The sequence below is a fragment of the Lutjanus erythropterus genome, chromosome 23 (assembly GCF_056507025.1).
Source record: "Lutjanus erythropterus isolate fLutEry1 chromosome 23, fLutEry1.hap2, whole genome shotgun sequence".
Lineage (NCBI taxonomy): Eukaryota > Metazoa > Chordata > Actinopteri > Lutjaniformes > Lutjanidae > Lutjanus > Lutjanus erythropterus.
Window position 1 is genome coordinate 5,596,962 of NC_139339.1, and position 27,903 is coordinate 5,624,864.

General features: G+C 41.6%; 1 protein-coding gene across 1 annotated transcript in view; it reads left to right on the plus strand.

Annotated features, from left to right (window-relative positions):
• Window positions 1-4,871: 4,871 nt before the first annotated feature.
• The window catches only part of ppp1r14bb (protein phosphatase 1, regulatory (inhibitor) subunit 14Bb), a 34,251-nt gene continuing 11,219 nt past the window's right edge, over window positions 4,872-27,903 (plus strand). Inside the window, exon 1 of the mRNA XM_084712412.1 lies at window positions 4,872-5,522. Coding sequence (XP_084568538.1) covers window positions 5,322-5,522 — 201 coding nt within the window. The 5' untranslated portion in view covers window positions 4,872-5,321. The remainder of the gene's footprint in view (window positions 5,523-27,903) is intronic.

Below are 27,903 nucleotides of genomic sequence, written 5' to 3' on the forward strand. Positions count from 1 at the left end.
CGAGCCATGTTTCAGGTCCGCACAAAAAATCCTGAACGCAGAAATCATGAACAACAGTTTAACTCCACACTTCAGAGCCACAGTTCTCAGTGTTTTCAGCTACTATGTTCTAACACGTATAATGTGTTTACAAGGAAAACTCCCTTACTTGAAGCTTAATTTACTGAAACTGAATTAATATAAATTTTATTTGACTAGGAAAAACATCTTTGTTTTGAATCTTTACAAAATTAAATCAACTTATTTCCAATTCAGTCCATGTAGAATTTTAAAGCAGCTTGGACACTAGCATTTTTTAAGTTAAAACAAATACTTTGTTTTTACAGTGTATATGGAATACAGGCTAAAGCAAGATTCTAGTTATAGGTGGGAAACAATAAATTAGCATATGGTATAATACAATATAAAGTTAAATTAAATTTTTTTTTGACAATGCACTCATGTTATTTGTTAATTAATAATTGACAGGTTAATTTACAAAAGCAAATGTCTCTGTTTTTATTTATTTTATTTTCTTCCACGTTGTTTCTGTTAGTGAACCTTTCTCTCAGAGCAGAGGAAACAGCTCCTCCCTGTGGATGGATGACTTCCTAAACTCCTGACTCCTTGCAGAAAGTAAAAGGAGAGCCGTCTGTATTTTCTCAGAGCAGTTCTCCAAATGAAGCTCCAGCAGTCTGTGCAAACAGATGAAGTCTGGTTCAGGTCTGAGCAGCAGGCAGTGAAAATACTGCACAGTAACGGTAACAGAGGAGGAAGTGAGACTGGAGTAAACTACAGAATTAGACTCTTCCTCTAATGTTCTTACTGGACACGTCTTTGCAGCGTCTCATCAACATCTGTCTTAACTGGTAGCAGTAAAATTAACTACGCACATGTATTCGAGTACTCTTGTTTTCATTTCATGCTGTTATACTAGTACTCCCTTGCAGCTCATCTTATTATTAATTTATTTATTGATTTGTTGAATCAATAATAATTCAACACTCATGGGGACATTTTTCAGAAGTATGAGTACTTTCACTTTTGATCAGTGGTAGAATTTAACAAATTGCATTTACTCAAGTACTGTGTAAGATTTAGGGATGATTTATTGGCAGAATAAGGCAGAAATAAAATTATATTTATAATTATGTTTTCATTAGTGTATAATCAGTCTTTGGTACCTTAGAATAACTTTATATCTACAAAGGACGTGGATCTTCTTCCACAGAGGCCTCCATGTTGCATCACCATCTTTCTACAGTAGCCCAGAACGGACAAACTACACACTGGCTCTTAATAAAGCCTTTCATTTTTGTGCACAGCCACCGTAGCTTCTCCCACACTTAGAAATTTAATGTTTTCAGTCTGCAATCTAAATTCTGCAGACTGACCCTTTAAGATCTGACATAAAAACATGTCAGGGTCTGATCAAGGCACCTTATCATGTTTCAGATGACTGTGACTCTCATTTGAATGTGTCTTTTTGCACTGAGTTTCTTTTAAATCATGTCTCAAAACCTTTTATGTTCAATTAGACAGTAGTTTGAACAGCCTTTGCTTATGAGATGTTAGCAGCTCCACAAAAAAAAACATATTCTCCTGCTAAACTACTGAACTGTATATAAAATAGTTAAAACTAGCTCCACCTACACCACCTACGTACACACCAATGCATCAGTATTAGTAGTGTAATAATGTCTTATATAATAATATTTCAGTGATGTGTCATCTCAATGCAGAACAAGTACTTTTACTTTAATATGTCTGTACTGTTACTTAAGAATAATCCTGAATCCATGACTTTTACTTGCAGTAAGTATTTTTACATTTGTTTTGTTACATTTATCTAAAGAAAGACGTTTTTAAATGGTTACGAAACAGTCTCAGCATATGGCTTATGCCTCTGTTGTGACCTACAGAAATAAGGTAGACCATCTGTGAGACGCAGGAGGAGATTTTTATTTAGATAGTTGTATTTTGATGTTATATTTTGTGGTCATTATGGTGGAAACACTACCACTTTTGTCCACAGGAGGCCTCCAGAATCAACAAAGCATGGACGCTCCTTGTAAGTAAAGGATCTGAATACTTCCTCCACCGCTGAGGGCTTTTTATCATCCAAAATCTATACTGTAAAAAAAAAAGTAAAAAAAAAAAAAAAGAGTGGCTGGAGAAGTGAAATCCGTGCTTTTGATGCATTATTGTTTCCTCTTGGCTCTAAAGTTTTGCTTTTGCTCAGTTAAAGAGGAGTTAAAGGTCCAGTATGTGTAAGATTTAGGTGTTTCATTGGCAAAATATTGCAGAAATTGACTATAATATTCATTAGTGTGGTTTCTTTAGTGTATAATTACCTGGAAATCAGAATGCTGAGCTGTTTGTGTCTACAGAAGTGCAGGTCCTCCGCCGTGTTTCTGCAGCAGCCCAGAACAGACAAACCAAACACTGGCTCTAGATAAGACCCTCTGCATATTTTGCAAGTTTTGCAACCACCATCATTTCTCCTACACGTCCTTGGAAGGTGGTGGGGGGTATTCAGTCGGTTGCACTCTACAACCACACCACCACATGTCACTAAATCCTGCACAGTGGAACTTTTGAGAAGTTAAACGGTGTAGCTCCTAACAGGTTTCCTCGTGGTAGAAAGCTAAGTCATCATGAAGTATGTGGTTCAGCTACATAAGAAGAGCGTTAGGCAACAGCGGATCTGTGTCATGCATACGTCTCCCACGGTGCTTAAACCCTGCAGCGATATCCACTATAGAATCTGATAAGCTCGGTTTTATGCCTCTTTGCAAGCTTGAGGTTCTTACTGAGATTATTGGAGCTCATGACATGACATTTTCTCACACATCATACACATCATACTGTATATATATATGTACAGGCCTCGTACTTCAACCCACCTCCCCGGGGCCACAACAGTTTTAATATTACATGCTAACATTATACTGACCCCGCTGTCTCCAGAGGTCTTTGTCTGTCTGACACGGAGCTGAAAGACCCAAATATCACTGACAGCTAATACAAGTGCATCCAGTTTGCATATGCATTTTATCTTTTTTTACCCGTTGACACATTGTTCTGTGTGTTTGCTGTGTTGCACGTGTGCGAGTATTTCGTATGCACGCACACCTGAATGTTTAAGTTACCATGTGAGTTGGTCCGTCTGTGCTTACTCAACTGTAAGTTTCAGACATACTTGCTGAATAATTCAAGTTTTTTTTTTATGGCCTTGTTGCCATGGTTGTCTGGGAAATGGCTGCTCGGGCCGGTACGATACACACACGCAAACACACACACACACACACACTCACTGATATGAGCATGTTGACAGATGTGAACACCCACATACACACTCCAAAGGAGGGAGAGAGACATGAATTCGCTCTCCCCCTTCACTTCACACTCCTTTTATTATTAAAACTCTTGTTATTAAGCAGGCTGGCCGGGGTGTGGGGTTCCCCGCTGTTATAACACAATGGGCAGACTGTGAAAAAATGCGACTGGTTTCCTGTTAATGGAACACCTCCGATGGTCTTATCTCTTAAAGCTAAACTCTAAAACCGAACCCAAACCAGACAATCCAGCTGCATCCAGCTGCTCTCAGCCACGGCACGGCCTGTAATCTTAGAAGATAAACAACACAAACATGAAAAGTCAGTTTCGTATGTTGCGGAATATCTCATCTCAAGCTGTGAGATCTAGGTGTGAAATTCTGCCCGTATGCATTTCACACATCCCAGAGGAGACGTTTTAGCTGTTAGTCCAATGAGCGTTCAAACACCAAGTATTTGAAGCAGTTAGGGCCCTGAGAAAACTGGTGGTTTGTGTAAATACTGTGCACGGACAAAGCGTTGAACGGTGCACTGCGAGCCTTAGCAGGTCTTTAGTGTTTAATGGTTGGTCTCTGGCGGACTAATGGGGGACACAATGACTAATAATGGGTCATTTAAAAAGCTGAGTTTGTCAAAGGTTTGGCTGTTGAATAAGTCTGAATGGGTCAGTGTGGATACAATGACTGCAGCCTTTTAAAGTGTCGTTAAAGCACACATTGAAACTAAACTGTTTGTCTTTGATGTGTATATTTAATGCTAGTAGTGTTTTCAAATATCGGTTAAAGTAAATGCACAGAGTCTGCAGCCTCAGTTTGGAGAGGTGACTGAGGATTTAGAGAAACACTGATCATGAAATCAAACATCAATGTAACTAAGACTCTGAGCACTTTATGAGATGAATTCTTTGCACTTTTACTTAGGTATGTTTGTAACACCAGTACTTTTACTTCATATTTTAGCAACAGTACTTTTACTTGACTCTTTCCACCACTACAACTCTGAGTAGTATTTGAGACAAATGCTTTGTACTTTTACTTATGTATTTTTCTAACAACAGTACTTTAACTTGTAATTTCACTTGTAATACTTTAGCAGTATAACAGTACTTGTACTTGAGTGCAGATTTTGCAGTACTCTTTCCACCATCGGTTGTGTTTGTACCTGCCTTTTCCTGCACACGCGAGGAAAGAAAACTTCCTTACATTAATATTTTTGTATTCTGATTAACAATTTGATTATAGCACACGTATAAATAATTTATAAGGGTGGTCTTATGGTAAAGTGATGACAAAAATGTTACAACTGACCCCAGTCTGGCTGTATTCTGCTCGTGTCAATGACTGTGCTCGAGAGGTGAAAGTTAAAGGAAATAGGGGGGGTGGGGATGAGAAGAAGAGAACGAGAAAAAAAGAGGAGGGCTTAACTAGCTTTCAAAGTTTGAAAAAAAAAAAAAAAAATCAACATTTGGGGGTTTTTTTTCAGTCGCCGTACGTCGGATGCGCTCGAGTCCAGGCAGAGCGCGCGCGCACACGCAGCTCTCGTGGGCACAGAGAGAGAGAGAGAGAGGGAGAGAGAGAGAGAGGGAGACGTGTGATTTCTCTTTGTACTGAATGAAGAGTTGAGGCTAGCCGGCTCCGCTCACTGCTGCTGCCTTCCTCTTTTTTCTATATAAGCAGAGTTTGCATGCTGTAAATAGCTCAATAAGCCGGTTACACTTTACGTTTCGCCGTTTTGCATCGTTGTGGAAGCGGCCGGGTTACTGCTAATGTCCCTTTGAGCGATCTTTGGACAACAAAAGCATCAGGTCCAGCGTGTTTCTTCCTCTTCTTCTTCTTCTTCTTCGTGGGAATTTCAAGTCACATTTTATCATTCAGTGCGGCCGCACGTCCACACGCCGCTTCGCCTCTTTTCCGCCGCGCACTCTCCCACTCTTCCCCCCCCAAACCCCTTTAACCTCCCCCCCGTTTCCACACTTGGGGATTTCTGCTCCCAGCCCGAGCGACCATGGCTGCTGTAACGAGCCCGGAGACGAGCCCTCAGCCCCGGGTATATTTCCAGACGCCGGCCGGCACGACGGAGGAGCCGGAGACACCCGTTCGGAAGCAGGGACGCGTTACCGTGAAATACGACCGCAAGGAGCTGAGGAAGAGACTGAACCTGGAGGAGTGGATTATCGACCAGCTAACGGACCTCTACGACTGTGAGGTAAAGACACTAACAATAACCTGGCCTCGAAACTGATCGAACGTATCGATCAGGCGGCTCTGCTAAGTAATTGGGCTCTACGGCGCAGACTAATAAGTCAGTTTATCAGCTGTGGGGCTCGTCTGTCTGTCTGTTCGTGAAGCAAACTGTTGATAAAGAAACATTATCAGGCCCCTTTTTGTCGCTGCTTTTGGCCTAGCCTCGCTCCTTCTACAGCCTATAGTATCTGGGCCATATGCAATTAGATGAGGTAATGAGGACGGAAAGAGTGCGTGCAAAGACAGAAACAGCAATACATTAATATAACAGTTAGATAAAATAAATTTAATAAAAAAAGCCTCGTGGTTAAACTTCAGCCCCTCACTCTCAGTCACAGGTAGGCTAAATGTAGCTGTGATGAAGCTTTATAGCCCACTCATGACACAGACAGCCTCTGCTCTCCGCTCTGATTGGCTGAGGCCGTTTTAAAGCACACCTGTGAATTAATTTAATCCGATATTAATGGCTGACTGGAAACCACCACTTATGTCATACTTTGGGTGTCAGATGCATTGTTTAGACGCTGCTCTGGGTGGAAATTCAATAAAGACTTTTTATGTTGCTGTCTTTGTTTTATCTCTTTACTTTATTGTCTGTTCCAGTTGAGGCAAGGGAGTAAATAATCCTGATACTGATAATATCTGCTAATAATCTTTATATAGAATATAATGCATAGAATAAATACACATTTTTTGCAATTATCCCTCAACATTTGTGTCAGAGATGCATAATAGAGGCAGGATATTTTATTGTTGAATAACTTTACCAAAACACTGAAACGGCTAAATTACACTATTTTTAATTATTACAAATGACTTTAAATAAAAAAACACAAATACAGCTAAATATATGTATTTAACAAAGATGAATCAAGGAAAAAGTATTGAATTTACATAAAATGTTGGCTATAAAGCTAACAAATAAAACAATCTGCATTATGTTACATTTTTAAAAAAAGACTTAACAGGCACATATTGGATAACATGTATGCTGATGCCAATATAGACCAATATATCTATGACAGGCCAATAGCGGGCCGATATTTGGGATTAAAATACATTATTGAGCTGCACTTTGAGGGCTGTTTCTGGATGGAAATGCGTAAATTTTTAATTTATAAAAAAGTGTAACGATATTTTTTTTTCATACAACTATACTTGATACCTCTTTCAATGCCACAACAACATGAAAAAAAAGTTCTCTGCACATCACTGGATAACTTTCTTTTGTTTGTTTTTTTTAAATTAACAACTTGGACACTGCTGATACAGATTTTGATATGCTGCAAAATTAAAAAAAAAAATAGAAAATCCACTCTAAACTGAACTGATATCTTGAACAAGCAGTTACATCTTTTCTTTTTTGTATATACCGTCTGCACTTCATTGAATGTTAGTACTGTATTGTTTTAATTATGTGTTATTGACAAAGTAGGCATCAACACTTTTAACCTTGATAGAAAGTGACAGGAAAACAGAGACGTCTCATGTGGTTCTGTCTTTGGCTCCTTTCTTGTCTCTTCCAATTGCAAACTTTTAAGTAGAGCAAAGGTAGTTGGTGGTGAGGGAGATACTTTCATCATGGCAGCGGTGGTGGTGTTGGGGGAAAACCAGAGACAAGTGAGGTGATAGTGATGTGCCTGGGTGGGGGGTCCGGCTGTAAATCTTGTCAGGGGGCCTCTTATAATGAACCCTGTGACTGCAGTAATGACTGCGCAGCGGCAGCTAACCTTAGAGTCTCTCTGCAGCTACGATCACACATCAAACCCCCTCGGTCACATGGTGACACACAGAGGGCCGTGCGGTTATAATGCAGCCCGGCGGCAGCTGCGGTGTGGCTGCTGGCGTCAGTAGTCGGTAAGCTCGTGTCGACTCTACTGAGCTGGCATTGACCCACATTCTATTCCGAGCGCGAGGAATACGACGACTTAACAGGTTTGGAGAATTCCTTGTAGGCTAACGGAGAGAAAAAGGAAGAGGGCTGGAGGCTGGTTACACCAGGTCAGGCTGGTCTGCAGAGGATAAAAAGTTAAACTTTTAACGTTGTTAGAATGAAACAGAAAAAAGCTCTGATTTCCTTGAGCCCTGTCCTGCAACTTCTCACAACTTTCTGCTTATCTTCAGCCTCCACTGACGCACACAGACACACAAAGGGATGGGCTGGCTTTTGTTATAAAGGAGTTGTTGTCTTGTTTGAGACGGGTTGACCATTAATGACAGAGACTCCTTAGGAGGTCTGGCTGTTTCTGTTTTTACACCTGGAAGTGGTCCCAAAATCCGGCTGACAACTGTACCAAACTGGCCCTTACAAACCCCGCCCTCTTTTCACTCTGTGCTCCAGTGACAGTTTAGCAAGCTTGTTACCTCGGTCAACTTTCTCCTTTTCTTGTAAAAGCAAAATACAGTCAAATCTTGAGTAGGGCTGCAACTAAAGGTTATTTTCTCAACTGATCGATCAATAATTATCTGTTTTAAAATGTCAGAAAATGGTGAAAACTAGCAATCAGTGTTTCCCAAAAGCCTAAGATGACGTCCTCAGATGTCTTGTTTTACTCACGACCCAAAGATATTCAGTTTCCTGTCAGAGAGGAGTAAAGAAACCAAAAATATTCACATATAAGAAGCTGAAATCAGAGAATTTTGACTTTTTTCTTGAAAAATTACTCAAACTGATCAATCGATTCTCAAAATAGTTTGCTGTTAATTTAATTATCAATTAATCATTGCATCTCTAATCTTAAGTTCATAAAAAAGCTAGCTAATGTTAGCATAATGCCAGCTAACAAGCAAGCTAATGATTGCTGTTGATTAGCTAGCTAGCTAGCCAGCATTTTGCTATTGTTAGCAAACTTAATGTGTGAGCATATGTTAGTTGTTTGGTCCTAAAATGATGAAAAATGTTGATCACTGTTTTCCAAAGCCTGAGTTGCAGCTGTAAACCAGATATTATTACAAGACACACTAACATAAGAATGTAAAGGCGCTCAAATAAGTTTCAAAACTGTCACCTCTCTCATCATGAGGTGCAACAACCTGATTTAAAACCAGATTGTTTTCTATCTGGCCTTTGTGTTTGTAACCCACTTTTCTTGAGCCTTTAGTAGCAGTTACAGAGATCTCCCGTGAGATGTGGATCATAATAAAGTAGCAGGGATACTACAGAGACTCACATGCCAGCAGAGGTGATTAAATGGCCTAGAGAGGATTTTAAAATCAATGTGCTTTGATTGTCTGCCAATAATGGATTAGTATGCTTTGCAATAAAGCCTCAAAAACGTATGAGTAAATGAGTTTTAGGAGTAAATCTTCCAGTATGACCTTTTATAATTCAACAGAAGAGGTTTTTAAAGCACAAATCTTTTCGGAAGTTGTTATGGAGAAGGATAAGAACTTATTTTTAAATCATTGAGCACCTCAGGGCCCCCAGTGATTGATAGCAGACAGCGTACACGCTCAAGGATAAATATTTCACTTAATCAGCGTACATTCATTCATTCATTCACTCACCTTTCACTCACTAATCCCCTGTCTGTCAGTCATGCACTGATGTCTTATTGTTAGTCTACTTTTGAGGAAACAGGGTCACAAAGAGTCGCAGAAACAGGTGTCGCAGTGACGGTGAGACCTGGGTTGTAATGATTTATTATTGTCAGATCGCAGTAAATCACGTAAATTGTATCTAAATTATTTATTTCACATTTTTGGACACGCATCTCTCAGTTATCTCCTATTATGGTGCATATTTTTTTGCTTTCATCCCTCATTGGTCCCCCCACCCCTCCACCAACACTTTTCATTGTCCCGATCCCGTCTCTGCCTGGGCTGTTAGACAACAAAGAGATTAATTTACAGTCGGTTCACTGATGGAGACACATTGGGCTCATTTAGACGAGGGAAATGTGGAGCACGTGCTCCTGAACAGTGTAACTGGAGAGGCTGCTTTAGCCGGTCAGAGAGCAGAGTGGGAGAACCCTTTGCTGAGAAAAAAAAAAAACATGGAGCATGTGGCCTTGGATTTCACTCCCCTCCTTTGCTTCATCTTTCCCTCCTTTTCTTTCCATGTTGATCTTTTTGTCTCACTCGTGTCATGGCCTAATATATTTTTATTTTTCACCCCTTATAATTTCCCAGCTCCCTTTATTTCTCTCCTTTCTTGGATGCAAATTTTTCTACTATTAATAAAGCCTCATGGAGTTTGTTCAATAGGGAATTCATAATGAGCTATTTTTCCATTCATATAATCCCTTTAAACATGCTACAAGCAGTCAGCCAGTCATTTCTGCCAGCCAGCCTGTCAGATATTCATCCAGCCACTTAGTCAGCCTATCAGTCAGAGTTGCTATGGGTAATGGTGAGGAGTCGAGCCTTAGTATGATTCCATGGCAACAGGGCTTGTTAAATGTTTATGTTGGTTAACCATGCAGTGGAAAAAAAAGGGTTGTGTCCATTTAGCAAACGACAGCTTAGCTAAATTCCATCATTTCCCAAAAGCCCCCTGTTTTCATTATTTTCTTTCAATGCGAGATTATAATTGGAGCCATTCAGTTATTATATTAGCAGGGATTTAGTGAATACCTGTGGTGGATGTTAATGTGGCATTTTGCTTTGTGGAAGAAAACACTCGCTGGTTTTTGTTAGGCTGCCAAATAGAGCAGTGATTCCCAACCTGGGCTACTCGTACCTCACAGTTGCAGTTGCCAGGGGGTACGTGGAAAATGACGAGTAGGTGGGACAAAAAAAAAAAAAAAAAAGGTGCCATCTTACTTTAAGTCATGCTGGCTGATCAGAGGGGGACATGGTGCCGTTCATTTCCTGATTCCTCAAAAAAGACTGTTTGTGTACATTTGTTTTGCACGAAAGTATGATTAAATATATCAGTTGACTCAATATGTGAATATAGCATCTGAACATGCTAAAAAGTACAGATAGCTTAAGTATTGGATAAATGGTGATAGCTAAAGGTATTGGTTAAATGTTACCTAAAAGTAGTTAGCTAAAAATAACGACAGTTTATATAGCTGACAAAAAGTAACAGAAAAAAAGTTAAAATTGCAAGCTAAAAGTAACAGATAACAATTGAAATAGTTAGCAAAACGTAACAGGTAAAAGGTGAAACAGTTAGCAAAATGTAACAGGTAACGGTTGAAATGGTTAGCTTAAAGGTAATGGAAAATGGAAACACCTAGCTTTTACCGCATGTGGTATGAATAAGAAGTTGACCAAACATTGACAGTTCAGTTCTAAACTTGGTGTGTTCCTCCTCGGAGGTCAGAGGTCAGAGGTGGGAATGACGTCATGCCCAAGTTGACCAGGTTCAAGTCCAACAGGGGACAAAAACATTTTTGGGGGCTTGATAACAAAATATTACATGGTATTTTATGCATACAAACACCACAGCAACATGTCCACAGCTACAACTTGGAAAATAATGTGTGTATGTGACTGATTTAATGAGATCTAAAAGACAGAAGTGCTGATAAACAGCTTTCAGTACTGCTGATGCACAGAACAGCCATCTTGGATTTTAAGGATGGGTTTGCTGCAGTTCCTCTGATTCTGAAATCACACTTCAGGGCATAACAGTTGAAATTTTCATCTGGGAACGTCTGACTTCCCAGTTCAAATGGCACCGACCCTTAAATCAATTTAATTGAACAAACTCATTTATAAGATGATGGGTGGTGTCAGTGAAGGGGGTACCAGGGCTCTGGAGGCACATCTGAAGAAGAAAAAGGTTGGGAAATACAGCAAAGGAGCCTTCAAATCCCACAATTCCTGCCCATCTCATAGTTTATATTTTAAACCCAACTGTAAACTGTGTCAGTTTAAAAGCATAAACAATAAACTGGCAGAAAATGTTAGGATTTAACAGGGTTATTTGGCACAAAACAAAATCAGGGAGTATAAATTGTGTACGCTGTCTTTGTCCACTCTATTTCTGTCTTTGTATATAAGGTGATAAGTGAGTTTGAGCTTACTCTAGGGAAAAGGAAAGTGACGGTTACACTCATCCAGTCCCAAACTCCGCTTCTAGTAAAAACTGATCGAATTTCACTCCAGCCCTTGGTTTCATTTCCATGGTAACTGCGCTGTTAAATGTTTATTCGTCAGTAAAGGCTTATTTTCCCTCAGTGTGCAGTGTTTTCTGCTTGTTTTACACTGACCAGTAGCTACACAGTTAACGGTGGAGAGTGAGTGGGCGGACCAAAATCCCCAAACTCCAGGGTCCTACGTGGCCACACAGATCCACACACACACACACACACACACGCAGTCATATACACTCGCACACACAGACACATAAACACAGATGGAGATACGAGTGAGAACAGAGGCAGGATTGGTGAGCAGGAATGCAATAAACGGGGGAAGAGAAGGAGGGGAGAAAAAAAAGAGTCAAAGGGGATGGCAAAAGGAGAAGGAAAAAGTAGTAGGAGTAGACAGGGATGTCAGAGCGGGAGAAACTGTTTTTGTAACACATGTCCTCTGCTATTATTTACACTTAACGGTGTACATAGCAAATAATACAATAGCAGTGACTAAAGCTTCCTTTCTTTAGCTGCAGTAGTACTCTATCGGTTATTCTGACAGCTGAAAAAGCCTTTTTTCTTGCATAAACACACATTAAAGGAATACTTCAGATTATTTGATATGAGGTTGTATGAAGTACTTATCCATAGTCAGTGTATTACCTACAGCAGATGGCATTTGGCACGTCTGCAGTTAGGAGAGGCAGTAGGAGTTCTGGTGTAGGACGCTAAACAATGTACCGCTGTGTGCTGGGTCGGCAGCAAAGCATTTTAGCCACCTAAAAAAAGGCCCACTTAAAAAAACATCTACATCAGTTTAAGTGTGCACTATATTTAGAATATTTTCACAGCTTTATCTTGGCATCAGACAAACTTTTTCGGCTGGAGACTGCTGTTATATGAGCCAAATATCGCTCTTTCCAAACCAACTAAACTTCATTGGCCGAATCAGTAATTTTACCTCACAGAACATGTGACTTTCTGGTTTATCACTGCCTCGATCTGTTGGTGTGTTTGTGTTATTATGTGAGTTCGGTGAATCAGAACAATCTTTTTCAAACACCGTAATCACACAATAACACAAACAAACGAGGCGGCGGCAGACCAGCGTGTTCTGTCAGGCTAAAATGGCTGATTTTGTCTGTGGAGTTTGGTTGGTTTGGAGAGAGCAACATTTGACGTGCAGGATGTGGAGGATGTATTAAGATGTGACAGGATGTAAAAGACATGATGACAAAAATGGTGTAACAACGAAAATGATGTATAAGACACAAACGTACATAAAGGACAGAGATTCAGGTAGCTTCGCACAGGAACAGCTGTCAGAAATGTTTTGTAGGTTAATGTGCAATATTTGTATTACACGGCGCAAAGTGCCACATTTCACCAGCATTTCAAACACAATTCAGCAATTATAGACTGTGTTTAACGGCTTCAAATGGCTCTTAATGCACAGAGTATGTTTTTCAGACAGTGTTTAACATCATAAATTAACTGTGCTCAATTTTAACTGCTTTCTGATTGTTTTTATTGTCTTGACAAGTCACGGAAATCAGTTGCCAGGAATGATGCCTACCACACACAACCTCACTTCAAAAAACTGTCCTTTTAACGAAGAGTACAACAGAGGAAGTTTGTAAGTAGATTATTCCTTAATTGTGTTGCCTCAGTTTCACTCTGAGACGATTAACCAAGTAATGGTTACAGCCACGTCAATAAAAACACAACATCCATCTGAGTGGTGTCACTCAGAGAGAAGTGTGGGAACAGTTGTAATTTCATAGCTTTACCGGTCGTGGTTTACGTTGGCCTCCTTTACTGGCCACACACACACATATGGCACAAAAACACACACATAGAGGGTGAGACATTTGCTTAAAACCTCGCACTTAAAGGTCTGAATACCAATCAGCATTACCCTGTTTCACTCAGTGTGCGTAAGAGGGGGACTACAAAGAGTGGTTGTTACACAGCGGGAGTGAAAGACTCCAGTGTGTCTTTGTAAACACCCCCCCCCCACACCAGCACACACACACACACACACACAGACATGAACATGGTGTTAATAGGTTACATGTGGGTCTACATGTTGAACACACAGATCTCTTCCTGTTCGACTGGGGGTGAGTCAGCAGCATGTACTGTAGTCTGACTTGCTGACTGACCATGTGAGCTTTTTTTTTCTTTTTTTTTTTTTAAAGACGCAGAGTGAATAAATCAACCGAATTAGCGAGGAGGAACGCCGCCAAGAATATTGTGAGTGAGTGAGGGAGACTTAAGCGCGTGTTTTGCTTGGTGTGTGCGAGCGACATCGGAAGGAAGTAAAGAAGGCCAAGTGAGACGAGCCGGGGATGAAGAAAGAGAGGGATATAGAGGGAGAGAATGAGGGATGTGAGTCATTCAGGGGAATGTTTATGCATGTTGTCACAGGAAGTGTGTAAGAAAAAAAGAGAGACAAACACATACAGTACATAAGAAATTGGACGATGTTAGCAGGCGACTTTCCCCCCAAAAGCACCACGTGCAATCCAGTGCACACACACCTGTTGATTCACACAGACACACACTCACATGTTCGACTGAACCCACTGAGCCGATTGAGCCCATTGTAGATAATGATTGTGATTCTACCAGAAGCACCGCAGTGCATCCTAGAAGCAACTCAATTTTCGACAGATGCTGCATCAAGCTGCACGGAGCAGATCGAGCGGGCCAAGAACTCACACAGGGAGAATCTGGTATTTTCAAAATAAAACACCCTATGCAGACTCCTAGCAAAAAACGGACAAAAAGACGGATCAAAACCGCATCGCAGACACGACATGCCCATTAGAGGCATCGGGTTCCCGAAACTCAGATCAAACTATCAAACTAGGCAGTGCTGATCAAATAAGGATCAAGATTCTATCACTACATTGCCTGTTTCTTGCCTAAAATGTTTTCAGAAACTTATTTTGGTGTGTCGTTCAGCTGCGGTAACAGAAAGATTGTGACCAGGCGGCTGCCATCCTGTGCCCTGCTTGGAAACGCACCGATATTTGCTGTGTCACACGTCTCATTGATCTGATTGGTTGTAGAAAAAAAAAGAAAAGGAAAAGAAGAGATACGCACACCAAAGGAGCTCCCGTTTGAATAATTTATTGGAATGGCGTTTCGAGCTATCGGCTTTTCCTCAGACTGATTGGTAGTACCGTAGGTCATGTTTTGTTGCTCTGATTGGTTGGAGGGCGGGTTTTGTTTTGGCCTGCAGGTGTTGACAACAAAAATCAAAAGACAAATGAGCTGAGAGGTTCCAGATAAATTTACATCTGGTTTGGAGGTGTCAGGCTATGAGCATGCAGGACTGGAAACAATAATCTAGCAGCCAGGTAGATACATCATGAATATCTGTGGGTATATATGGCTTAATGGTGCCCTGTGGAGTTGTGGGTTCCCTCTTTTGTTTAGCTTAGCAAATGTTTTATGAGAACTGAAATGCATTTATGACATGTTTGTTAGGCCTTAGGGATGCGCTCAGTGTGGATGGGAAATGTAAATTTAACTTTGCTTACAAGAAAACTCCACAGGGTGTCTTTAAGACTTTCAAAAACTTCAAAAGCAAAATAGCGCGTTTGCACCCGTGTTTCATGCCTTTATTTCTTTTCTTTTTGCGGTTTTATCTCTTTGTTTGTCACGATCCTCGCCATGTGCTGTGTCATGTGTCAGCGCAGCCTGTGCACACTGATTGTCTGACACCTTTCCACCGTGTCAAACCCGTCAGTGTTAAGTTTCAGTACTAGCTCAGCCTGATGAGCTCGTCATTCCATCCGCTGTCACACGGGGTTAGGCCGCCAGCCGAGTGTAAAAGGTTTAACATTGTGCCTTAATGATCACAAGTCAAGTGGGGCAACTTTGCAGTTCGATTATGAAACTCTGCTGCTTGCAGCAAATCTAATAGCAGGCAGGAACTTGTTTTATGCCATGAGAGGGTTTTACAAAGCTGCAGGCCTGTTATCCATTCTGTTCTCCTGCTGAACAGTTGTGTATATTGTGTACACATTTAATAGGCATCCAGTAAATACTGAAGCTGTTAATATCTTATGCTTCCATAAACATAATGACTGTGATGCGTTTAAGTACCCCTGTGCTTCCCTGCTCATTATTTTGAACGGTCTACTGTGTATCATACAGTTTGTTTGAGACAAACACTCAAACATTCCTGCTATTACTGAGCTGTTTTAAATGAATGCATTTAAGATGGAACATGTGCTTCTGATAGCTGCGGTGAGAAAACTCCAGCACCCTTAAGGAGGCTTTTTAAAGTGAGCATGGGTATAATAGTGATGTAGTTTGGTGCACAGGCGAGCGTTATTACTGTATGTGACTCCGGGGCGTTGTTGCTGTAACAGTGCTTTAAAATGAGAGATGAGCATGCGGTTCGGGTGATGCGTTTTTATTAATGTCCACGTTGAAACCGTATTTAAACAATGAAACAGCCACCATCTCGATATTTAACAGTGGCGACTAGAGTTGGCAGCAGCTGGCATATATCTTTGGTAGGGAGTCATTATCATCACTGAGGCTCTTTTGTAAGTAACGCCAACTGCCTGCAGGTTGAGTGAGGTAACACAGATCCACTCAGGAGTGTATTTTAGTCCCAGGAGGTGCATTAGCGCAGACGCCAGTTGAGCTGCAGGGAAGCATATGTCAGTATATTTCTTTATTCACCATTACTGATTGTGTTGTGTTCGTAATGTGTTTTTTGCGCCAATAACAGGGTGAACAGGAGCTGTTTGAAATGTCCTGCCTGTTATAATGCTGTATATTTAGAGAGGTTGATGGATGAGGTCAAACTTGATGTGATTTTTAATATTAAAATGTAGCTTTCAGCAGGTTGCAATAGCTGCTCGGGTCAGATGGGTTTACGGGAACAGACTGTGTTCAGGGCTGTGGCGCTGCATTTGCCAATGACTTCCTGACCTCATGTCACTCTCGGGCAGGCAGACTGATAAAACAGTTTGCCAGGCTGGAGCACCAGCGCCATGTTGGCTTCGTATGTCCTCCATGACGTCACCCCAACTTAAGCTTTCGCGGTATCGCAGCATCGAAGAAGTCATGCGGCCGTGTTCCTCGTGCTGTTCTGAAAATCGCTCCGGTTAAAAAGGGAAAAATTTATGGATGAAAGATGTGTGGACAGATGGACAGACAGCTGGTAGGCGGATAGACAAATACACGATGACAGACAAACTGATGAATGAGGTGGAGGCACTTCTGTCATGAAATTCTAATTACGTAGTTTGATATTGATATTATTCATCTAGTTCAGCTGTGAATCATAAATTCAGACATAACATTTTAATTTTTAATGTTTTTTACTGCACGTTTGATGCATTTATTTCTATAATTTGAATTTGGTCACAGAGCAGGAAGGAACCACTGACCATATTTGGGCAAAGAGTCAGAGTGACAGATATTGTTACAAGTTACTGATTCACCAGGAAAAGAGTCAGTCTCTCAGTCTTCCTCCCTCTCACTCACACACACTCTCATAATGTTGGAATTAACAGTACTGACCAAATCAACACCGGTGTTCAGTCATCCCCCCTTGAATAAGCTAGAAGAGGTCAGTCAGTAGAGTGCAGCCAGGCAACAGGTGGTGAAGCACCTACTGCAATGCCACCACAACAACAGACACAACCAGAGAAAACATTACACGCAAAAACTGGCTTTACAACAGTATAATACACATAAACATCTGCTTTTTTGGAGACACTCACAAAAGCTGAAATTCTGAATAATTTACGCTTGATGTTAATTCCAACAAGTAACCAACGACAACAAATCAGTTCAGAATTAAGTCAGTTTTGTTGTGAAGTCTGCATTGCATTGCATGCATTTTTTACTAACAGACCTTGAAAACTCAAGTATAGCAGCCGCACACATGTATAGTGGAGATTTCAGGAAGATTTGTTCATCTAGTATTGGTGGATCATAACAAATCAGGTATGGGCTTAATCTGCAGATGCTCCAGTTTAAGGTTATATAAAACTTGTCTATGGATGTGAGTTCTTGAGCCACAACAAAGGACAGAACGTGGCCTGTAACAGACGAGGTAAGCCTTGATTTTTTTGCCGAGCATTTGTTGACAACATGCGGCCTCTACCAGATGGTTAAGAGGAGTGAGGAGTCAGCAGTCGGTGTAAAACAGAGCAGGCAATATAACTTGGTTGTCAAGGCTTTTCAAAAAGAAAGTGTGAATCACCACAACACACCAGAGATTCTTCTGCGTACAGTCAGAAAAATGTGGCCAGAGGGTTCAGTAGCAAAATTAGCTGCAGACAGTAGCTGTTGGTCACTCAGACACGCACGCATGTGACCTGTTGCGTGATCTTACGCCTGGCGGAGATAATACCAGCAGTGGCCAGGTTGAGCTCCCATCTGTTACAATGGATTCAAACAGTCGACAAGTTTTAAAAGCAGAAAAAAAGTGACCAAAATGTCCTGAGAAACTTCTTTCCAGCCACCATTCAAGCCTGCGCGGGCTGTGTGTTTTGTGTTCAAAAAGATTTTGGGTGGATTATCTCTTTAATCTGCTTACATTCGTTTCTGTCAGTGCCATAAAACCCTTCAAAACTGTTTTAATCCTGCTACTGGACAAACCTCAGAGGAGAGTGAATGAATGGCCAGGCAGCTGAAAGAAGAAACCATTTAGCGAAACAAATTAATGAATCGTCATGTTGGGATGGACAGAAACACTGTCGGCAAATTCTGTTATGCACATTGAACAGAAATTGAAACTTATTGTCTCACACAATAACACTGACAAGCAGATTGTCAGAGAGCAACACTGTCCAAGCTAAATCAAGAAGAAAGACAAGTACAACAGCTAACATGATGGATACAGCATCGATTTTTCCCTTTTTCCTTAAGTTCCATATTTATTTGTTGTGATGTTTCTCATTGGATTATTACGAAAGAGGATTAGGAACACATGTATAAAAAGTTCTGACTTAAAACTATGACTTCTTAGATGAAAATCAGAATACTAAGTGGAAAAAAAGTTAGAATTAGGATGAAGAAAACTGTATCTAACTCCACAAAACTTTGACAAATCCCAGTCTACAATCTACGGAAGATGATCAAGGCCACATGTGAAAATTTTATTGGAGTTCTGACAAAAAAAAAGTCAGATAATGCTCTTTCTCGGGGCTTTAGTAACACATGTAGTTACAAACACAGAACCCACAAGAATCTTTTCTAATGAGCTATAAATGTTTTAAAGGGAAGTGAAAGAATTGTTGAAATGATGATGAACAGAGGAGGAAATAAGGTCATCATTCAGAAGAAAAATATTAGGTTTACTGTGTCGGACCATGTGTCGTCTGTGTTCCTGTTTTTGTTCCTACGTGATAATCCTCCTGGAATCCTCCCACATTGTTTTTTTTTTAGTCTTTAAACTGATTGACTGAATATGGACTTGAACCAAAGCATTAATTTATTAGATTACTCTAATGTGTTGCCAGTGTTGGAGAGGTCAGAGGTCGTGTTGATGATTGATACGCATGAAAGACTCAGAACGGACTCTAATCCCTTTTGCAACCCGCACAGATTACATCTCAGTAATGGCGGGCTGAATTAAAGGGCTCCACAAATAAACACGGACATTTCTGCGGCAAAATTAGCTAAAATTAGTGGGGAAAAAAATGTTGACCTTGACCTTGTGGGATCGCCAAACTCCTCTCCTGTCTGAGAGCGTCAGAATAAAGGAATAAGTCGTACAATTAATGACATGGCAAAAGAACAAATGAATGCTGCGGGGCCCTTTGGCTGTGTTAGTAGTACTTGCCAAGAGTGACATAATGATAATCTGCTGTAATCCTTGTTTGTATGCATTCTTATTTTAATCTGCACGTAATCTCTTCTTTCAGTCCAATTGTAGCGGTAATGACTCTTCTGGCTCGAAAATGGAGTGTGTGTGTGCGTGTGTGTGTGTGTGTGGTCATCATCTTCCCTATGTTTTTGATTGAGTGTTTAATTTTTTCTTGCTCTAATGGAAATTGGTAATTGATGGGAAGAAAGGAAAAATCAATTTGTTAGAACACCTCAGGCTACTTTTTCCAATGTTCCTAAGATGCATGGGCACACACACACACACGCACACACACTCACACATATCAATATCAAGTCTGTGTATTGCTGTGATCTCCTCCTCAGATCTGTCCTCTGTTCTCTGCCGCAGGAATGACAGACTGAAGATGAGATGGAGAGTGGAGGTGGAGGAGGGTGAAAGTGGGCACTCTGAGATACTGCCTGGTTCACATATTTCAGATGGATGCACGGGAGATTTTGTAATTAGAGTGGGCTGAAGAGAGAAATGGATTTTCTTTGTGTGTGTGTGTGTGTTCCATCCATGTATTTTTATGCAAATGATTAAAAACCGTATGGAAACTGAAAGCAAAGGTTAGCTGCCAAAGGTCTTCTGTTGCTGTTATATTTACTGTATTTGCCTTTTCCTGGCTGACTAAAATCCATTAGCTGTGTTGCATTTGTTGCAACATTATGAGACTTTGCTGAAATGTTCCTCGGTTTCTTGGGTGTTTTGTCCGTCTTTGCTGCCAACCACTTGTTCCTGCGCTGCACTGCCTTTAGATCACCTGTTGATCAAACCATGTTACTGCAGTGTCTTTCAACTTCTTTTGGCTAGTTTGTATTGGGGTTTTTTTTTTACTTGTGGGTCAAAAATCTACCTGCTAAACTCATATTTTTTCTTGCCACTGTGCAAACTGTGGTATTGATTTGCAGTTATCAAACAATGTCAGGTCAATCCCATTCTTCTTTTGAAGAGCAAACACTCTGGAGTACGCGGTGAACGGCTGGGTGTCTTTTGAAACATGATACCCTGTGGTTTGCGTTTGCCTGACTTACCTCAGCGTCTGTGTTTCGGCAAAGCCCAGGAGGAGGGGTTGTTGGCAGCCCGCGTAGTCGCGTCTTATTGTGGCACTACAGTGAATGTGGGTGTTTCTTTTTGGAAATTGTACATTTGAAAAACAGTTGTTTTTTTTGGGGGGGGTTTCAAACTTGTGGCAAACTATGCAAAGCATAGTTGTAGTTTCACCCACTTCCTCTAACACTGCCAATTAAACTCCTGTTTCCCCCAGTAACTTCATCTTCACCCTCCATTTTTCACATGTGCCGGATCAGTTCTGTACATGTCCATCTCCCAACACAGATGAAGGAAGCAAAGAGGCTCCGCTTCCATCGTCGGCTCCAAAAAAACGATGCGTTTAATTTTTCTTTTAACCTTTTGCCTGATTGGTCGAGTGAAATGCCAGATTTACTAACCCGACCTGACATTTTACTTGACCCGGGCAATCCTTATTGTGGAGCCCTGCTATGCTAATCTTTTTATCACTTCTAAGCGTGTCGCTGTGGCTGCAAACACAGAGGGCATCACTTCCAGTTTGCTGCTCTGAGAATTGAATAGATTTAGAATAGTAAATGCTTCTGGTGGATGGCCGTTTTTCCTCACCACAGCCGCCTCAGTGCTTGCTCATGGTGGGAACAATTAAGTTTATAGAATACCATCTGGACATGCTCTATATCAAAAGTGCCCTGAGATAACTTTGTTATGAACTGGCACTATACAAATAAAATTGAATTGAATAGCACGACCCACTGCGCCTAAGTTGACCCCCACACTGGGCCTAAACATCAGGGTATTTTATTTTTGGAGGATGCTTTTTTAAGATGGTGCTGTATGAAATCTGTTCTGTGGCTTTTATCAATTCTGTGATTTGATTATGTTATCACAGAAACTATAGGGCCGTACCTTAATGCTGCCATCAGGCTGCTGGGCCCCCGTCAATAGAGACACTTGGCCGCTGAAAGATACTTGTCACTGTCCTGACAACTTTGCTTGGGGAAATTATCCTGAATATCAATATTTTTTCGTTAGATTTTACTGAACAGTTGGGTGAAAGCAGCTACTAGAAATGGATTGACACTGGGCAGCAGCAGCAGCAGCAGCAGCAGCAGGAACAAACTGTTGCCCTCATGTAGTAGTTAGCAGGCGTGATCCGGCGGCAGAGCTCCATGCCTGGCAGCGCCGTGCGGTTGCCAGTACAAGTCTTCTGCAGACTGGTTGTGACCCCGAGGGACCCCCTCACCCACCCACCCCCAAGAGAGGCTGCAGCGCAGACATTTCCAGTCAACACACAGAAACCACTGAACCGTTCAGTCAGGCCAAACAAGCTGATGTGTGAATCGTTCAACCGTACTGTGAGCAGCTATGACTTTGGGCAGCTTTTTGGGGGGTCAAGGTTGGGTGACATTCTACATTTCAACTCTCCAAATAGATTTTTTTAGGAACGTGTGTGTGTGCTCTCGGTGCAGCCGGGCCAATATGTGTCTATCAGTAGGTTCAGCTATCACTTTACTCTACTTTACTGTGCACTAATGCTATATACAGTATATGCTATTGTTACCTAATTACAGTGTAAGGACAACCAAAACTACCGTGCTTGCGTCCTAATTATAGTGATGAATGTTTCCTGGCATCATATGAAGATACGTTCTGTGTACTTGGAGCCTGTTTGGTTTGGCTTTCTGCTGCAATACAGTCTGAAGCAGCAACCCACACAGCACAACAGCATGCCCACATCACTACCAGCAGACTCTGGAGGCTCTGCTTCCTTTTACTTTACATGACAGAGACGTTTGCATTTTATCTGCAGAGTGCATGAGATAGCAGGAAGGCTGACAGGGCTGCAGAGGCAAAAACATATGGAGGCTCTGGTAGGGAGCGCTAAATGAGGGGTGGATGTTGTTTTAAGAGGGGCTTTTTATAGAGCAGCAACATTTAGGAGCTACGCGAGTCCCCGCTGCCACAGAAGCACAGATGCGTTAGCAAGTCGATTTTTATTAAGAAGTGTGTGCTATTTCTTCATCGGTGAGAAGAACAAGAGATAATCACTGAAATTTAAACCCTTACTGCAAGCTTCACTGCAGAGTGTGAGAGACTAAAGACAATATGGCCGAAAAAATAATTAAAGGTGCAGTAAGAGATTCCAGGGAAAGACAGTTGTTTGTTGAGCCTCATTTCCAGTTTGTCAAATACCAACCCTTGGGGTTGAGAGCCACCAAACTAGGGGTGTAAATCACAAGTTTCATCATGATATCAGTCAATATCATATGTGCATTTAACACATTCAGTTACATTTATGTCAACAATAAAAAGCAACTAAATTACGATCTAACAATTTTATGACTGAACTCTTCCAGGTATTTCCGACAGACATACCATGTGATTTTCAAAATAAAGGGGGATGTCTTGCACAAACCCAACATTTTTAAATACTCAAGCTACCAACAGTAGCAGCTACAACTTTTTTTAATTTACCCGCCAAAAAAAAAACAGCACACAAAACCACATTGTGGCCCATTGATGAAGTCCAGATGTATCAAGATCCCTTCATATCCTCTATTATAAGAGCAGCTTAGCTTGTTTTAACGTGCGTAGTGACAAAGTGAGAGCGAGACGTTGGAGATTCTCAAAATCGAAGCACCTGTGGGTTTTGTTTCCCCAACTGCTGGAATAGCATCACTATGACGGTCAGCTCCGCCTACCTGTAGGTTGAGGGAGTGCTGTTTGTAAAACAAAGTAGAAGCACCAAAAGCTTGTAGAAGGGCCAAAGTCTCACGTCACAGGGCAGATTTTCAAAAGCTTTAAGGAAGCGCCAAGAGGAGGAGCAGAAGTCTAGTAAACTCTCACTTGAATCACAATATGCTGAAAGTTTTCTGTGGATTTTTTTTTTAACCCAGTGACGCCAAAAATAAATTGCCTACGCCGGCTTCAAATGAGATTTTCTGGTCTCTATCCTGCCTGTAAACAAGCCATAAAGACGTTGGTTCAGCTCAGCTGTTTTGCCTGCAGCTCTTTCTCTCTGTTTTTCATATGATTCAAAACAGGACATCATACTCTTCCTGGGAGGAAGTACATCCAACTGATTAGACGTGCAATAGAGATGAAGATCAACCCACACACACACACACACACAAAAGATGCTACATGCTACTGGATTAAGTGCATTGCATTGATTATGGACGGTTGTGGTTTATGGTTGTGTGTGAGAGGGCGCATATTCATTACAGTGGCCAATCACCACTTAGATTAATTGTGCGCACGCACACACACACACACACACACACACACACACACACACACACACACACACACACACACACACAGTGTTTCTGGTAACACACACACACACACACATTCTGTCAAATGCACACACTGAGCCACGTTACTTCCTACAGATATCGTTCAACCTCCCCTCCCCCAGTTATCTCCCAAGGTCACGTGTCCAGACAGGAAGTAGCAGGGTGCTGTGGTCCTTTAACCCCTTCAGTTCATAAGAGACCTTTTAGATTTGTTTTTTTTTTTGGGGGGGGGGGGGTTCACACTCTTTTTGATAGGGGAGGAAGAAAAAGAGGAAACCCTGTGAAGGAAGCTGACAATGTCTGTTATTGAAAGAGCTGCAGATTCCTGATAAGCACTCGTGTGAGACGGGGGGAGATGGAGGGAAGATGGAAAGCAGCAGGCGATGACTGACACAATGCGTCCTAATCCCTACACCCTTGCTGACCCCTGTGCGACTCCCTCCATCTCATATTCTCTCCCTCGTTCTCTCATAAGTGGTGTCATGCCCGCAGCAAGGTGGGCCCAAACTCAATGAACTGCCCTATTACAGACGCAGCGAGGGTGATTTATACGAGCGCAGCGCAGAGTGGTAATGCCAACCGGAGAGGAAGGGCATCAAAGGAGACATAAAGATAAAGAGACAGAGGGGGAGAGCAGGACAGGAAGCAGGTTCGAGCACAGTATTTTTCCACTATCTTCTGTCTCTCCCTCTGGGTGAGTGTGTGTGAGTTAAACAGATGACAGTAGAATAAATTACCAGATCAGTCACAAGGGTGTCATGTATTACCACCTCAAGATGGCTTGCAGGCAACTTTTTATAGCTTTCGATTTAAAACGTTTTTTGTTTTTTGTTATTCTGACAAGAAAAGGGTCTGGAAGCTTTTGTAGTGTCCATCATGTCCAAAAGGGCCACTTAGTCATCTTTATTGTAGCATGTTACTGGCATGTCCATGACGAGGCACAGGAATTACCTGCAGATATTTGCGCAGCATAACCTTAAAGGGATAGTTAGGATTAGGGTTTTATGAGGTACTTATGGATCGTCAGTGTATTAGCGACAGTAGATCCTGGTCAACCCGCACCCAGAGAGGAGCACCAGCACAGAAGCTAAGCAAGGTACTCCTGTGGACAGGGTCAGCAGCAAAACGTATTTTCAACATCAGTTCACTCCCCTAAAAGCCTCTCCTGCTCAGGTATAGTACTTTTAGGGTGGGGCTTGCAGTCCAGAACATTTGTGATTTGTCAACTACTATCAGCACTTAATGTCGGCCACCATTTCCAAAAATTTGCTCACTGTGCTTCAACATCAACACAGAGTTACAGAAGAAACCAAACGACAGATGGACCGACGACAAAGTCTAGCATTTATGATAAAGGCGACAATCCAGATGTTTTATAGTCTTGCACATGTGGGTTTTACTGTAGATAAAACACTGACTTTTAATAAGTACCTCATGAAGTGTCAATTAATCCTAACTATCCTTTCTCTGCTTGGCATGATGGTGGAATTCATCATTTTCTGGGAAACTAGAACTTTGACTTCTTGGATGGAAGTCAAACAGTTACAAGTAAATCACAAAACACTATTGTCTTTGTTTGCTGTTGGCTCCACTCCTGTTTTATCTGCATATAATTTCTGGCTCAATCAATCTGTGCTTGTTTAATAAAAACAGGCCTGAACATGCACATGATGTGTTAATTTGAAGGGGTGCTTATTGTACTGGCTCACCTGTGAGTCTCTGTGAGCTGTACTTACCTGGAAAACGGCTTCTCTGCATCCTTATTCAAACACAGTTTTGCCGAAGCATGTTTCATCCTTACGCCACCACTGTACTGAACTTAAGCAACATCGGAATATGTTTTTTTGTGGATTAAACATACTTATCATATTACTCATATGATCGTTTAGAAAACACTGCCACAGTCACTGTCAACTGTTCTGCTACTGTCTCTTCTCTTTTGTTCATCTCCTATTTTTACCTGGACATTGTCAGGCCTGGTCAGCGTCCAAATATTTCATCAAAACGTTCTGTTCTTTCAGCCGAGCTCTGTCACTGGCCTTTAGCCACGCTTCTGTTTTTCCATCTCTGTGCTCACCTCCTCCCTTACTTGTCTCACCCTGTCCTTCACACACACCTCAGTGGATGACTGGATGTTCCCTCCGCCCGTGATGCACCAGTAATCCTTTTTCACAATCGCAACCAATTACAATAACTTGAAGTATTGACACAGAACTGAGTGATTTATAGGTCTTATAGCCTTTTGATTTGGACCATTAGACAAAAAGGATTAAAACACCGTCCAGTTTTTTTCATTAAATGATCAGCATCCTTTCTTGAAAGAAACATTTTACTCCCAGTTGTTGATTGACACTGGGATACCTGCTCTGTGCTCTGATGTTGAGTGAAGTGGAGCTGTAAAAATTGTTTTGTGAACACTTTGTTCTCTCAGCTGAGAGAACCGAAACACACACTAAGAGGCAAACAATCCCAGCTATGCCTCTGCTTACACTGCCTGCAGAGTGGTTGTGTGTGTAACTTGTCACTGTCAGCGTTCACACATATTTTGTACCTGTGTCACTGTGCCAGGTCACCCAGCCCAGGGTAATAGTTTTAATGGAACTCACACATAAACACACTCAGCCACTCTATAATGCAAACTCAAACATAAATGACATCAGCTGTATGCAGTAGAGCACCAGCAGACCAAAAGTCGTGATGCACTTTATCATGTTTTCCCCACTAGAAGGGCACCCTATTTTGTTGTCTTGGACTTTGGGCCACACAAGAGGGCACTTCATCATGTTTTGTCTACTGGAAGGGCACTCTAGAGGGCACTTCATCACTTTTGTCTGCTGGAAGGGCACACTAGAGGGCACTTAATCACTGTTGTCCACTGAAAGGGCACTATAGAGGGTACTTCATCACTTTTGCCCATTTGAAGGGCACTCTAGAGGGCACTTCACAAAGTTTTGCCCACTGGAAGGGCACTCTAGAAGGCACTCTGTCACTTTTGTCCACTGGAAGGGCACTCGAGAGGGCACCTCATCACATTTTGCTCACTGAAAGGGCACTCTAGAGGGCACTTTATCTTGATGTCTTGGACAATGGACTTCTCTAGGGCACATCATCACTTTTGCCTACTGGAAGAGCACTCTAGAGGGCACTTAATCACTTTTGTCCACTGGAAGGGCACTATAGAGGGCACTCTATCATGTTTTGTTTACTGAAAGTGGACTGAGAGTTTACCACAAGTGTAAACACTCGCTAAAAACACATTTGTGCTTTGACTGACCCCAAAACAGAAAGTCCAAGCAAAGCCCGTAGTGTTGAATTTGTTCCCTGCAATTTAAAGATCACATGTGAACCTCCCCTCTCTATCTGTACTTCCCTTGTCTCTTCACAGCTATTAGATAAAAAAAGGAATGAACATAAAAGAGGTAGCAGATGATGTCTGGTTTATTCAGTCAAAACAAGTGCGCGCACACGGAAATTGGAGTGAATGGCGACATTGTTCAGCGCCACGCGGCCTACTTTTCCTACTTCTTCCTCTTCCTCCATCCTGCCTGCTCCAGCCATCACTTCCCTCTGTCTCCCAGCTTCCTTCTCTTTCCCCACTCTCTGCACAGTAACCCAGCCAAAACATTGTTTTCGTCTTTGTAGCAAAACGGGCAATCAGCCATCCTGAGGTCCGACTATTTTTATCCCGGTTTGTTACTGAGGCAGCAGGAAAGCAAAAGTGGCCATTTATTACTATCGTCCAGCTTCTAATAAACCTAAACCTCTCTGTAGTTTTTTACATGTCAATCATTTTTAAAATTCAGTCAACTTAAAATTTTAAGGTAGCCTGGACGAACTTTTTAAGTTAAAACAGTTGATTTATTTTTTACAGTGTTGGCAGTGCCAGTTCTGCTCCAGTGCCCGTACAGCCCTGTGGTTCTGTAGTATGTGACAAGTCGAAGTAAACTTGATGTGTCATTTATCGAGGAGTTTGTTGTACATGCTGTGCAGTATATTTTTGCCGTTGTTATATTATATTAGTATATTTTTGCTCAGCTTCATCTGGTTCTTTGTAGGATTGGGTTGGGTTTCCTCTGGTTCCTTCCGATACTAGTGCTAAAACGAAACTTTCAT